At 41.8% G+C, this 15,724-nt stretch overlaps 1 protein-coding gene across 1 annotated transcript in view; it reads right to left on the bottom strand.

Moving 5' to 3' along the window:
* Nucleotides 1–1,035: 1,035 nt before the first annotated feature.
* Nucleotides 1,036–15,724, bottom strand: part of ren (renin) — a 38,105-nt gene continuing 23,416 nt past the window's right edge. Inside the window, exons 8-9 of the mRNA XM_069942046.1 lie at nucleotides 7,342–7,440; nucleotides 1,036–4,657 (exon numbers count right to left, since the gene is read on the bottom strand). Coding sequence (XP_069798147.1) covers nucleotides 4,496–4,657; nucleotides 7,342–7,440 — 261 coding nt within the window. The 3' untranslated portion in view covers nucleotides 1,036–4,495. The remainder of the gene's footprint in view (nucleotides 4,658–7,341; nucleotides 7,441–15,724) is intronic.

The raw sequence follows: 15,724 nt of genomic DNA, 5'->3' as shown, positions 1-15,724 counted from the left end.
AGTACAATAATAAATCATAATGCAGCAATAAAACAAAAGAGAAAACTACAGTTAAAATATTCAAGGCATCATAGTTTGTAGATGACAGTTTATTCAAGTGTCTGATAACAGCAAGAAACAACATGTCCTAGAATCTGGATATGTTCTCTAACTCAAGCTCTTTGATGGAAAATTACTCCCCCAATTTATGGGTGGTTTTTGTTTGACATGTGGCCATGGACAGGCGTGAGCAAATGAGTGCGGCACAGAAATTAAGTGGTTGGCCACTGGGAAATGCCTGTCACTGATGCGGACAGAGCGAAGGTGGTCGGCAAAGTGGCAGAAATAAGGAAGGGTGTTATACATGAAAGCCCCCCTTAGTGAGAAGCTGTTGATTGCTTAATGCTTTAAGTTATCAGTGACTTGTCAGCCCCCTTGCTGGTGTGAAACACAAATTAATCATCGCCTGGACAGAGAGAAAAGGAGAAGGCATCACATGTCATGAACTGCCTTATTGAAGGTCCAAGTTCTGCTTCAATCTGACATACTAATGACAATGAATCCAGAAAAAGAAAACATTTAGCAATTAACTAGACTCCAGAATGCCCCAAACATTAAGATCAACAAAGTTGTGGTGAAGTTTTGCAAAGTAAAGAAAAGCAGTAGCAATTGAATAATTTCCCCCACAAACCAATATCTCATGAACCACAGTGTTTTCTTGGGCTGGTAACGTGCTTTAATGATGGCTCAGGGACATATAGCTCAGATATTACATGAATTCCCCTGCTCTTCTTTGAATTGGCATCAACATTTCTACATCATCCTCGGGGTGTGTGAGGGTAGATTAATAAATGAATCTTTGGTTTAACACTTCTCAATTTTCAGCACTTCTGGGAATGAAGGTTTCTCTCAGTATAGCTTTGGCTTCAAGTGTCAGCTTGGATTTAAGTGCTCACCTCTTTGACAAGGTTATATTCTTTTTGGCCTTGAAGATATTTAGCTAGATTGACAACCTAACAAAACCTGCCAGAATGACAAAGACAGGGTGGTTGAATCATGAGGGGGTGGGGGGGGGGGGGGGGTGGGGGGCGTGGTAAAGTGAGAGAAAGTTGGAGTGAAAAAGAGAAAGTGAGAGATTGAAATGGAAAGAAAGAATAGGAAAGAGGGAGAGAAAGAAAGTGAAAGATATAAGAAGAGAGAAACTGACAGGAAGATACCGAGCAAGAGTGAGAAATAAAATGGAAAGGAAAAGCAAAATGAAATAATAAAGAGAAAATGTAAAGATATAAATAGAGGGAGAGAGAAAGAGAGAGAGAGAGAGAGAGAGAGAGAGAGCGAAAACATGATGCAAATGCACTCCAACAGGACGGTTCAGTGCCAATGGAATATTTTTATGGGTGTAATGAATTCTGTCTTTTTATATCCATCCTTTGGTATGATGAAGTCCCTAAGAAGGAGGAGGCTTTTGTTCACTGTTCTTTCAAAATCTTTGATTCAAAACACCATCAAATTTTGTTATCCAGCAATACATTTGAAAAACAAAATGCCTTTTTCAGTATGAGTCATTAAAACAATGAACAAAATAACTACTGGTAATAACAGAAAAAGAAGCTAGAATATATTCAAGGTTGCTCAATCCAAAATTCCCAATTGTAAGGCCTGGTCTGGTCTCCAGCTGCATCCTGACCATCTCTGCAGCCCCTTTAGGATCAGTAACCCTGTGGCCAATGTTTGCTCATTGAATAAGAGCTGAGGGAATGTAGAATTAAAAATTAAGAAGTTCAATGATCTTGACTGTTAACATTATGGGCATTCCTTGTCGTCACATTACAGGAAGGATTCAAAGGCTTTGGAGAAGGTGAAGAAGCGAAATAATGGTCGTCTCTTCAATAGCCTGTGATCCAGTAGGGTCAAGAGATATCAAACATTTTTTTTTGATGTTATCCTTTGCTTATTTATGAAATATGGGTAACACTAGCAAATGCAATATTTATTGCTCATTCTGTATGTGAGGTTAGATATGTTTAAAACCAAAAGGCAGAGGTTTAAGGTGAGGATTAGAGGAGATCTGAGGAAAATTATTTTCACCCGGACAATGGTGCAATCTGGGACACTATTGGTGAAGGTGCTGAAGGCAAGTACTTTCACACCGTTAAAAAAATATCCATATGAGAGCATGAATTACCAAGGCATTGAAGGCTCTGGACCAAGTATAAGTGTGGATGGGTATTTATCAATCAGCATGACTAAGTTTGGCAATAGAACCTGTTTCTGTTCTGTATTACTTTGTAAAAACCGTTGATGAATGAATCAGGAATCAAATAAGAGGAGTGAATGTTGCTGAGGGATACAAGAGTACACTAAGGGTCTCCAGGAGGATGCAAGAGGGTGACGAGGGCACTGAAGTCTTTCAGATTGTGTTGGAGGTTGGATCTGGAGCTCGGATTGCTGATGGTTTGGACTGAAATCTGTATGATTACAGAGTACTGGAGGCAAATCCATGGACACTCAGTGACCAGGAAGGGACTCTTTTTATTCTCTTTCTCTGACTGTAATGGGTGCCAGGCAATTTCTGCTGATGGCAAATCTTTTTGTGTAATATTACACCTGTTTTATTACATGAAAATAAAGCAGTCTTGCCTGTTAAATCTTGAAATGTCCACATTCATTCTGGATGTTGTTGATGCACTAAAGGTTAGTTCAATGCTGATAGTCAATCATTTGATATAATTTGCAAGCAATATTCAACTCCCCTCTATTAAAATCATGCCTGCTGACATCCAAGACCTTGATAATGCATTCAATAAGATATTGTTTTATTTAAGACTTAACAGGAATATGATTGGATACTCTTCTAAGCGAAGGCTATGAAAATGAGCTCAATATCTTGAAATCCTCCAAAGTACTTTACAAGTATTGAAGTGTTGGTACTCCTGTAACATTAGAAATATGGCAACCATTTTGCACACAACAAACTCGCAGATATTGTCGTGAGACAATGATGAGATTATTCACTTTAAAAATGATGAGGGAGAGGTAATTATTGCCCCTGGACATGAGGGATAATTCCACTATTTCTCTTTGCATTATCCTTGGGATTTTTTTAATGAGAAAAAATATAGATTTTTAAAAATTGTATACAATGTCATGAGAGGAGGAAATGCTTTTGCTCAGAGTAGGGGATTGGTACAAGAACATAGGGGAGGGGAAGAGATTTAATAGGAATCTGGGGAATAACTTTTTTTTACCCAGATGGTGGTGGGTGCATGGAAGGGGCTGCTGGAGGAGGTGGTCGAGGCAGGTACTATTGCAATGTTTAAGAAAAACTTGGACAGATACAGGGGTAGGATGTGTTTAGAGGGATAGGGGTCAAATGCAGGCAGGTGGGACTAGTACTGGTGGTATAATTTGGTCATCATGGGAAAATTAGGCCAAAGGGCCTGTTTCCTTGATGTATGACTCTAAAGCAGTGGTTTTCAGACTTTTTCTTTTCACTCACATACCCCCTTAAGGGGTAGGAGAGATGATTATAATTCTAATATTTCAAAAACAGGGTGGACGGGGGAACTGGGTAACTACAAGAAAGGAAAGCATCAGGGATACCGGCAGGTAGTGGGTGAAAGAGATTAACTGGATTACTCTTGCATTGAGCTAGCATGGACTTGATGGATTGAGTAGCTTCCTTTCATTTCTGCAATTCTTTTCTTCAACTAAAGATATGGGCAGCACGTTGTTAGGGTTCAAACCCCGAGCTGTCTGTTAGGAGTTTGTATGTTCTCCCCATGTTTACGTAGGTTTTCTCTGGGTCCTCTGGTTTACTGCCACCCTTCGGGGGTTGAAGGTCAATCGGGTGCATTTGGAGAGCATGGCCTCCTGGGCGGGAAGGACCCATTACTGTCCTGTATGACTAAATTTAATTTAAATTTATAAATAATGCTCACTCTGCTTATTGTTGTAATAGGGGAAATATGAAGTCTTTCCAGCCAAGGATGTTGAGCAGAATGGTTGCTCACGTAGAAGCACAATTCTTTAATGGATGTGTACTGGACTCTGAATTTGATAAAAACGAAAATTTGAATCAATGAAAATAAAATATGGAATTCAGCCCACGTCACTGCATTTAGCACGTAACCAAGAGCAATCATCTACTGCCAAACCCAACACTGATTTGGGTGAGTGGTCATCCACAGACTCATTAACTCAAGCAGTTGGGTGTCCTCCTCTTCTCACAGAGACTAAATGAATGGGGAATTGTGAGAATGAAGATTGTGTAGCCCCTTCCATGCACCCACCACCATCTGGGTAAAAAAAAGTTATTCCCCAGGTACCACTGAAAGAACTGAACAACTTTGTCCTGTGCCTGCTTCTCAGTTGAAATATATCAATTTTGAACAGAGTTGAGAGCACTGGATGTAAAAGCTGGATTGATGTAGCACAAGTTGAAAAAAAAATTCCCACCTTCAATGAGGCACGTGCTATGTTTTTGTGAGGAAAGTCTAGCCCAAGTGATTCTGATTTAAATTGCTTTGGCAAAACCTATTCTGCTGTTCTTGTAATCAAATTTGGTGTAATAACGACCGATAAAACTGGCACCCAGGATCCAGAGCGGGCCCTTGGGTGGAGGGATGTCAAGACCATTGAAGGTGACTGTGCAGACTTCCTCTCCATACTGGGACTCCTGCAAATGAGGGTAAACCAGAGATTAGACCTGTTGTTTAATAGCACAGAAACACTGAGATTTTGAACATTTTCAAGCTCATTTTCTCTAACTTGGTTTCCACAAAGTGATCATTTGCTAATGAGCTCTTCATATCCTGTTCAGGTGACCATGTACATGACATTCCCCTGTTTAGCAGGAGAACCAACACAAATCTCAAACTGCCACTTTAAAATCCGAATCATGGAGACTGATAAATACCCAAAGCTTCACTCACATCAAAACCAAATACCTCTGATATACTCTCCTCAACATAATAAAGGATATTCAGACAAGGATGAATCAAAAACTGTTGGCAACAAACCACATAAGGATAATGCCTTTGAAATTGTACCATGTAGAGCAACAATTTAAAGCACTGCACAAGTATTTAACCACACCTAGTTAGATATTTTGTGCGCTATTGGTGTGCCTTCACATTTTCTGCCTCTATGTGTGTATAACATTGAGATAATCCTCACTTAAAAATCATTGAACCAGCTGCTAAAATCTATAGCACCTGAATGTATTTGGGCAATCAGATTCAGCATTCATTTTTTTTATCAGAACAGGACTAGTTATTAAGCAATGAGAAGCTGAAGGGACTTAGCACGTCAGGAAGAAATGATCAGACAATGCCTCGAGATAGTCTCGATAAAGACCTGAAATGTTGACTGACCATTTCTGCCTATGGATGCTGCCTGATCCATTGAGTTACCTCCAGCTTCCTATCATTTTGCTAAAGATTCCAGCATCTATTTTTTTGTCTTTCCCAGGGATATTAAAACTCAAGGAAGTGGTGAACATTGATGAGCTGATGACCTGTAAAATTCAGGGCTTGGTCTGGTTTAAGAACCTAAGAAATAAGAGGACGACATCTGGCCCATCAAGCCTGCTCCAGATCATGGTTGATATGGCCATGGGCCAGATGGCTGATCTGGCCAAGAAGGTGGCGCCTATCAATCGGCACCAGCCACAAGGGGCTGCAGACTTTGGGGAAGAGGAGGACTGGAGCAGGGCACCAGAGGACGGGAAGATCGTGCACCATCTGAGAAGGAGAAGTGAAGGTGATGCTGACACGAATGGTGACCATGGCGGCGGACCAGTGAGGAGGCTGTGTGGCTGAGGGACCAGTGCATGCAGCGGGCTGCTGGCGACTTGAGGCGAGGAACCCGTGGAAGCTGTGGGCTGCTGGAGACTGCTGTTGGGAGACTTACACTGGGCTGGGGACTGCTGGACACTGGCTCAAACTAGCTGGAGGGGTACCAGGTATCGGAGCCAGGATGCGAGGAGGTGCTGAGGGCACTGGAGTTCCTGACTCGGATTTGGAGCTTGGTTTGCTAATGGTTTGGACTGGACTCTGTGTGGCTGAAGGGGCTACAGCAGCATTGGGGGTGAATTTTTAGACACTCGGTGACTCTGGGGGGACACTCTTTTGCTTCTCGCTCTCTGACTGTAGGTTTGACTGTAAGAAGCACTTAGGCAATTCCTGCCACTGGTGAATCTGTCTGCCTTGCAGCAGGCAAAAGTAAATTTCATGTAATAGACACTGTTTTATTACTATGAAAATAAATGGAATCTTGAATCTTGGGCTCATCTCCACTTACCTGCCTTTTTCCCAGAGTCATTAATTCCACAACTATGCAAATATCTATCTAACAGCATCTTAAATGTATTTAATGAGGCAGTCTCCAATGCTTCCTTGAGCAAAGAATTACATAGATTCACTACTTTCTGGAAAAGCAGTTGCTCTGTATCTCTGTCCTATATCTGGTCCCTTAAATCTTGAGGCCTAGTTCTAGTCTCATTTATCAGTGGAAACAACTTTCCTGCCTCTATCTTATCTACGTCTTTTATATGTTTCAATAAGATCCCTTCTCATTCTTCTGAATTCCAGTGAAGAGAGTCCTAAGCATCTCAATCTCTCCTGGTAAGCTAACCCCCTCATCTTTGGAATCAATCAGGTGAACATCTTCTGCACACCCCAAATTCATTTTATACTTTCTCAAGTAATGAGATCAAAACTTCACACAGTATTCCAGGTGTGACCTCACCAGTACCTTGTACAGTTGCAATAGAACCTTCCTGCTCTAAAATTCAATCCCACTAGCAGTGAAGGCCAATATGGAATTTGGTGCCTTGATTTCCTGTTGCACCTGCAAACCAATATTTGTCCCTCTGCACAGCAGCTTTAATCTTGTATTATTTGTACAATATTCTGACCCACTATTTTCCAAAGTGGGTGACCTCACATTTACCAACACTGTTCTCCATCTGACAGATCCTTGTCCACTCACTTAACCTATCTCTCTGCACACCCTCCGCATCCTCAGAATAATTTGCTTTTCATCCAATTTAGTGCCATTGGCAAATTTAGATACTCTTCACTTCCCTCCATCCCATCCCATTCCAAATCATGAATGTATATATTTTGTCATTATTTAATATAGAAATAGAACATCCAGTCGGCGCCCAGTGAGATCCCACAAGCAACAATGTGATAATGGTTTCATAATTTACTTTTAGTGGGGTTAGTTAAGAAATACTGACCTATGGATCAGGATCAACTGCTTTGCTTCTCTTCCAAATGTTGCCATGGCATTCTTTACGCTCAGCAGAGACAGCGCAATGCTTCAACATCTCACCCAAGAATAATACGAGCTCACCTTTATAATATAGTCTTCGCCTTTCAACAGATAATCCCTTCCTCCCAGGTTAAAAGAAATGTGAGGCAAGATTTGAATTTTGTCACAATCCACGATATACTGCAAATGGAAGAAAGAGAGGGAGAAAATCAGGTTCTAATTAGAATGCTTAGCAAAGCATTCCTCCCATTTGCATCTTCCTCCAGTATGACATCAATCCAAGGTTCCTCTCCATTACCTCAATAAAGAAATCAGTATTTCTCAATTCTAAATGCTTCAATTTGATTTTTATTTCAATAAGGCAAATAAAGCTGCTGTGCAGAGGGACAAATGATTCATACATTTACATTTCTAAGTCTAGTTATGTTCTTGTCCTCTAAACCAGACATCCTATGTTTCAGCTCTCCTAGTTTATGAGCCCCCTTCCCTGTGAAGCAGTCAAGTTTGGTTTTAGTTTCTTCCATACTTCTCTCCCACTGTCTACACACAAAAAAAACATGTTACATGAGGTGAAAAGAAAACAAGGTGTTGTGGTCCACATTGAGAATGGCTGCTCTAAACTGTTGTCGGATTTCTGAATTCTCATTTCATTTAAAAACACAAATAAAGTTGTCAAGAGATTGAGGTGATTCTCTTCATAGGTGACTAAAAGCAAGTCTGTTGCAAAAAGTAAGAATTTGCATCCCCTGTCATCGTAGCTTGTTGACTGAAGATGCCATTTTCTGTGTCACTTAACGTGGAACTGAGAAGAGTACAACACTGGAACAGATCCTTCAGTCCATTGTGCCAGCCATGATGCTATTCTAAACTAAACCCAGAAAATGGAATGAAGAGCGCTATCTGTCTGGAAGTGGACAATTCCTTTTATTTTGTCTCCAGTCACCTTGAAGACTGTATCTGATCATGCCACAAATTCCTGAGGAATAACCTGCTGTGCTACATATGTTTATTTATATTCTGATCCAGACTGCAATCACTCCCCCACTAGTGATGCTTTCAGCTGCCAAGACCCCAAGCCATGGAACTTGGTGCTCTCCACTCTTTCTTCTACAGAACATCCCTCCCTAAACCTTGGTGCTTCTGCACCTTACACTACCTTATCCTGAAAACCTAACTCTTCCCCAAACTATTGGACGACTGCCCTAATATCTCCAAAGGTTCAGCATCAAACATCCTCAGATATTTTACTGAGTCAATATTGTTATTTATATGCTTGCTTCAATCTGGTGATGCTGAAACATAGGAGACCAGGAGGAAGCAGCATTGGAACAGATGGGCAAGTAGGCCTCTTTTCCCTGCATAGGAGAATGTAAGATGAGAGGGGAAGAATTTAAAGGGGAATTGAGGGGATATTTTTCCACACAAGGTGGTGGGTATATTGGAATGAGCAGCCAGAGGACATAGTAAAAGTGGGTACAATTGTAACTTTTAAAAGACATTTCTATTGGTAGATGGATAGAAAAGGATTAGGCTGAATTCTTTCAAATGTGCTGACCGATGTAAACCTATGATCATTCTAACCATTTCCTCCCTCACAGTCCATAAACTTCTATTTTTATGACATCAATGTGCCTATCTAAGGGCTTTTTAAATTTACCTCAAGTTGAAGTTCAAGACGAGTCAAGTTTATTGTCATCTGATTGCACAAATACAACCCAATGCTACAGCGTTCTCCGGTCCTCAGTGCAAAGCATGCAGACATACAATCAGACATAGCACACATATAGACAAACAATATATGCAGGACAAGTATTTTATCAATACAAATAAATAAATAAAAATTCTTTTGTACAAATGAAGGTCTCGAATGGTTAATGTGCGCAGTTCCTTTGGTTGTTCAACATTCTCACTGCCCGTGGGAAGAAGCTGTTCCTCAGCCTGGAGGTGCTGGCTCTGATCCTCCTACATTTCTTTCCTGACAGGAACAGCTGAAAGATGCTGTGTGTAGGGTGGAAGGGGTCCTCAATGATTTTGCATGCCCTCCTCAGACAACGATGCTGGTAGATCATGTCAATGGTGGGTGGGAGGGAGACAGACTCCAGTAATCCTCTTTGCCACTATTATGGTCCTATGGATTGATCCCCGATTCATTTCTCTGCAGCAACTGTACCACACTGTGATACAGCCAACCAGGATGCTCTCGATAGAAGGTTGACATAATGGTGGCTGGTAGCCTTGTCTGCTTCAGTCTTCTCAGGAAATACAGTCACTTGTTGCACTTTCCTGACAAATGAGAAGTTGTTGAGTGCCCAAGATAGGTCACTAATTAAGTGAACTCCAAGGAACTTGGTGCTCTCCACTCTTTCTTCTACAGAGTTGTTGATGTGTAGTGGAGGGTTGTCAGATCTGGTCCTCCTGAAGCCCATGATCATTTCCTTTGTCTCTCTGAGCAGAAGCAAGCTGAGCACACAGCCCTGAGGTGCACCAGTGCTCAGTGTTATAGTGGTTAACATTCTGCTACTGACCCAAACAGAATGTGGTCTGTCTGTTAGGAAGTCCAAGATACAGTTGAGTTCTAGCGAGGACAGCTTCTCCACCAACATCTGGAGAATGATTGTGTTAAATGCTGAGCTGAAGTCAATGAACAGCAGCTGGCGTATGAGGTGTTGTTCCCTAGGTGGTTCAGGATGGAGTGAAATGAGAAGTCTGTAGCAGTGTCTGTGGAATGGCTGGTACCTATTGTTCCAGCCTCCACTACTCACCAAGGCAATGCATTCCACATACCAACCACTCTCTTTGTTGAAAGTTTCCAGTTTTAAGTAGTGCATTAACTCCATGTCCTGATTTTGCGGGACTATCAACAAGCGCACATACTCCTTATCCTGATTTTCTGTGACTGGTTTTATACCTAATCAGCTGGTTCGTACTGGTGTTTGTAATGGAAAGGTTTATCCATTGTCCCAGTCCAGAGAACATACTATGAAAGGTAACGAGAACTTTAGAAAGAGGAATGCAGACTCAGGGCAATGGGAACTGGAGGTATAGCCAACAAAGGTGGAGCAGTTCATCTTGGTGATGGTAGAAAGGGCAAGCACTGTAGGACTGCAAGATCTGAGGGTTGTCAAGATGGAATGTGAGTAGAAATGGGAAGGAATGGGTCATCAAGTGATTTTTTTTTCCATTTTGTGTGAGAACAATGTAGTGAAAACTATTGTACTGTTGCCGTCATCAGAGGATGTGATTAAACTCAAGAGGATGCAGAAAAGACTCACAGGAACATTGTGTAGACTGGAGATCTTGAGTTATAAGAAGAGACTGGGTAGGTTATAGCTTTTTTCCCTGGTGCACAGAAGAATATGGAGTAACCATTTAGCTGGGAGATTTATAACATTATGAGGGCCACAGTCTTTTAGCCAGGATAGGGGAGCCTAAAACTAGAGGGCATGAATTTTAGGTGAAAGGAGAAAGATTTAAAAGGGATTTGATTGGCATTTCCCCCCACATAAGCCGCTTTCAGGTGGCCAGAATACCCCAACATAAAGCTGCCTAAAATACTTGAATGTGGCTGTTGGGAGGCCACATGAAAGCGGAGAACCCTGACCTGAGGAGGACTTACCCAACCCTCCTCAGTCCGCTTCCGAGCGCTCCCCCTAGGCACCTGAAAGCGGGTGGGACTACGGCCACAGTCAACAGGAGCTGTCATTTGCTCCACGGCGCCTCTCCCCATTGTGGAACTTTCAGGTGCCAGAACAGTGGCTTCAGCGCTGCCACCTGAATGTCACTTCACACACACCCACACCTGGCTCCGGAGCTGCATTCTCCCAGCTATTCCACCTGAAAGTGGTTATAGAGAGTGGTGATATTTGGAACAACCTACCACAGTAAGTTAGGGCTGCATGCTCGACGTAGTGTAATGCTTTTGAAGCGACAGCGACCTGGGTTCATATCCAGCACTGTCTGTAAGGAGTTTGTATATTCTCCTCACGTCTGTGTGGGTTTGAAATTTAAATTTAGACATACAGCACGATAACAGGCCATTTCAGCCCACGAGTCCATGTTGCCCAATTTACACCCAATTAATCTACACCCCGGGTATGTTTCGAAGGGTGGGAGAAACTGAAGCCCCCAGGATCACTGGTGCTCTAACAACATTACACTAACCTCTATGGCAACTGTGCCATTGCACCCTGAGGGTTTCCTCAGGGCACTCCAGTTTCTCCCACCCTTCAGAACATACAGGGGTTGTAGGTTAATTGGGGTATTTGGGCGGCATGGCCCTGTTATTGTGCTGTATATCTAAATGAAAAAGAAATGTAAAAGTGGTAGAGGTGGGTAAAATGACAATGTTTAAAAGACATTTGAACATGTACATTCTTAGGAAAGGAAATGTTTAGAGGGATATGAGCCAAACTCAAGCAAATTAAATTGGTGAAGGTAGGCATTAACTTTGATAAAATTAGACTGATGGCTGTTTGCCATGATGGATCTTCAAACTTCTGAATTAAATATGCAAACATAGATATTTGGCTGATTTAATATTGCATGAATTACTCCTCAAAGGGCAAAACAGCCACAGATGAATTATAGCGGAGCCAGAAGGTGGAAAGGGTATTTAGGGTGAGACGAGGCTCTCAGGGAGAGTGTAGTATCCTGGGCACTGATGGGAGCCTTGAAGTGGGAGGTACACCTGCACCTTAACTTTAAGGACATGGGTTGGGTTGTAAAGTTGGGTGATGTAAATGCTTGAAGTCTTCCTGATTGTATTGGAGAGCACTGAAGGCTTGGATTTGGAGCTCAGGTAGCTGATGTTTTGAACGGGAGACTATGCAGCTGCAGAGGCGGGGGCGGGGGGGGTGGTGGGGGTGGGGGGGTGGGGGGGTGGGGGGGGTGGCGCTGGAGGCGAATCCATGGACAGTTGATGTCTCTGAAGAAACCCTTTTACTTCTCTTTCTCCTCTTGTTAGGGGTGCTGGGCAATCCTCATGCTGATGCTTTTTTTTGCCTTATGGCAGGCAAAAGTTAAAGAATATCATATACAGTATATTACATTTTTAATGCATGAGCATATGACAATAACATGAACCTTCTGAAGCTTTTTTTGAATAAAAAGGAACTTCTTTATAATCTCTTCATGATGTAATCCTCATGACTGCCTGTGCAATTCAAGTTTGCTTTGCTAGTTTATCTCTGAGCTGACAGACAAGATCATGCTTTTAATTTGCTGTTACACAAGTTGTTATTTAGTCATCTGAGCTATTTTACTGATTACCCTTAAATAGTTTTTCCAGCAATTTTCCAACAGTTTTTTTTGGATCTCACTATATTGAGACCATGAAGCAGAAAGAGTTCTTTTGACCTATTGTGTTTTGCGCTGACCATTTGAGAAAACTGATATACAAACAGAAAATACTGTTGGAAAAGCAGTATCAGTGGAAAGAGAAATAGCTGATATTTTATATTGGTAGTGTGATAGTACAGATTCTATCACCAATGTGTATATGTACAGATTATAGTGTAGGATGACTGTGATTGGCTGAGAGCGTAGCACCACCTACTGGCAGGCCTTAAAGGGTTGCTCCTAGCCAGACCAGGTCATTGTGGACTGGTCAACCTACTTGTGATACTCTCCAGTCTTCTAGTTAATAAAATTGGATCAACAAGCCTTTGATTCTTTCGATCCGCTCTACAGTAGGTTTCTGTTTGAATTGTTGAAAAGTCATTGACTCAAACCTAATTACAACTCATCCACACTTGGATATCAAATAAAAAAAAGAGTCATTGAGTTAGTTATATAGCATGGAAACAGGCTCTTTGGCGCAGTTCATCCATACTGATGTTGCCTACCTGAGCCAGATCCACTTGCCTATGTTTGGCCCAAATTCCTCTGAACCATTATTATCTATATATTTGCCTCTACCACATTTTCTGGCTATTTATTCCATAAACCTACCTTCTGTGTGAAAAAAAGTTACTCCCTCAAGTCTCATTTAATTTTTGTTTCCCCCTCTCACCTCAAGTCTAAGCTCGCTAGATTTTGTCTCCTGTTTCTGTCCTTGATCTAATATCCTGAGTTTATTGGCCTTACTTCAGGTTTCTGGCATCAAAATCACTGCAGTTTATTTGCATGAAAGAAGTTCTGACAATGCGGCAATGAAGTTGGGGCATCGATAGATATATGGAGCTGGCATGTGTCTGTCAGATCTTCTTTGCTTCCTGTCCTGCCTACAAAATTTATATTTGCCTCATCTTGCCAACATATTAAAGGATTCATCCCATTTTAGTCACACTTCCTTCTGCCCATGTCCATTGGGCAGAAAATACACAAGCTTGAATGGAGCTCCCATTGGTAAAAGATGATGCCCTTGCACTTGCACAAGACCAAGAGGATGATGGTGGACTTGAGGAGGAAGTGAGGAGAACATGAACCAGTCCTCATCGAGGGCTCAGCAGAGAGGATGGTCAAGAACTATAAATTCCTGGTGTCAACATCTCCGATGATCTGTCCTGGAGCCTCCATGTCAATGCAATCATGAAGAAGGCTCGCCAGCAGCTATACTTTGTGAAGAGTATGAGGAGATTCAGTACGTCACTGAAGAATCTCGAAAACCTCTACAGGTGTACCATGGAGAGCATTCTGGCTGCTTGCATTACTATCTGGTATGAAGGTGTCAACACTCAGGACAAGAAAAAGCTCCAGTGGGTTGTTAACTCGGCCTGCAATATCACGGGCACCAGTCTTCATTCCGTTGAGGACATCTTCAAGAGATGGAGTCTTAAGAAAGCAGTCTATCCTCAAGGACCCCACCTCCCAGGCTATGCCCTCTTTACTCTGCTACCATCAGAAAAAAAAGGTACAGGAGCCTGAGGATGAGCACTCAGCGGCACAACAACAGCTTCTTCCCCTCTGCCATCAGATTCCTGAATGATCAATGAACCACAGACACTGCTTTAGTTTGACTTTTTAAAATTTATTTTGTAAGGTGTTTTATATGAAGCCTGCTGCAAAACAATGAATTTTGTGACACATTCATGATCAATTCTGATTTCTCTTCCTTGCACTTTGTGCTTATAACACTAAGTCCTGTAATCGTTGATCTACTACATCCTGCACTTCATTTATATTTATTGCACTACTCACTGTACTTAAATATGGATTGACTTGTCTGGAAAACATGCAGCATGAAACAGAATCTTTCAAAATTTTGCCAATACCTTGATGAAGGGCTCAAGCCTGAAATGTTTATTAAGCATCTTTATCTTTGCTCAATAAAGTGCACTGTTTGACCTGCTGAGTTTCTCCAGCGTTGTGTTTTTACTTCAACCATGGTGTCTGCAAACTTTGTTTTACTCCTCTCATCCTTCTTCACTCCAAAGAGAAAAGTCCCAGCTTTACTAATCTTGTCTCATAGGACTTATTTTCCAATCCAGGCAATACCAGAATGGTGTTGGCTGTCTTTGTTAACTATTCCCTCCTTAGTTGTTGGACAATCCCCATTATCAAAGATGGCGAAGGATCAAAAACACAAATTCAACCTTGAGTTTGCAAACCTTCAGAGATTCAATGCTGGTTTTTTCTGAAGTCAATTTTACAAATTGCTCCATTTGTATGACTAAACTGAAGCTGTGAGCTGTAAGCGATTTGTATTTAGAATTGAAGACAATTCAGAATCTATTGTGTACATTTACGGTCTCCTAATTTGAGAAAGGACATTCTTGTACAGATGGCCCCCGACATACATCTGAGTTCTGTTCTGACTGACCAGTCAGATCCCAAAATGGATGCAAGTCAGATGTATGTTCTCAAGGCTGACGTGTTCTTAAACTGGAGCCGAGGCACTTCATCCAGCCTACCTGGCACTGTAAAGACCTATTGTCCACCACCACCAGCACCTGGCCTGCACACACCTCCCCCACCTCGAACACCGGGACCTCCACATTCAGCAACAGTGGAGTCTTGGCACCCTCCTGGCCCATGGGCGCCGCCATGTTCATCTGTTAAAATAAACAGCCCCTGGGTCCCAGGAACCTGACACGCAATTTTTATATTTACATTTCTTTTTTTTAAAACATTTTTAGTTTTTTTTGGTCATAAGTCACATAGGTTGTAAGTAGGGGACCACCTGTATTGAGGGACTGACGTATGAAGAAAGATTGTGGTTATACTCTTGTACAAACTCAAGAAATCTCTAGGTTTTGTATTATAAAGACAAAGTGTAGGGTATAGAGAAAAGTGGAAGGGCAATTGTACATTTCTCCACATCCTGGTAATACTACACCCTGCATTTTCTGCACTGTATGGGGTGTATGGGTGACTTGTCTGGATAGCATGTGAAACAAAGCTTTTTCATTGCATCTTCGTACATGTAACAAAAACACAAAATTCAGCCTCAGCAGGTTCCTCCTCAAGTTGCATGCACCTCTTGATTTTTAATTTTAAAAAAATTTGACATACAGAACAATAACAA

The sequence above is a fragment of the Narcine bancroftii genome, chromosome 5 (assembly GCF_036971445.1).
Source record: "Narcine bancroftii isolate sNarBan1 chromosome 5, sNarBan1.hap1, whole genome shotgun sequence".
Taxonomy (NCBI): Eukaryota; Metazoa; Chordata; class Chondrichthyes; order Torpediniformes; family Narcinidae; genus Narcine; species Narcine bancroftii.
This window is presented reverse-complemented; position numbering and strand designations above follow the sequence as displayed.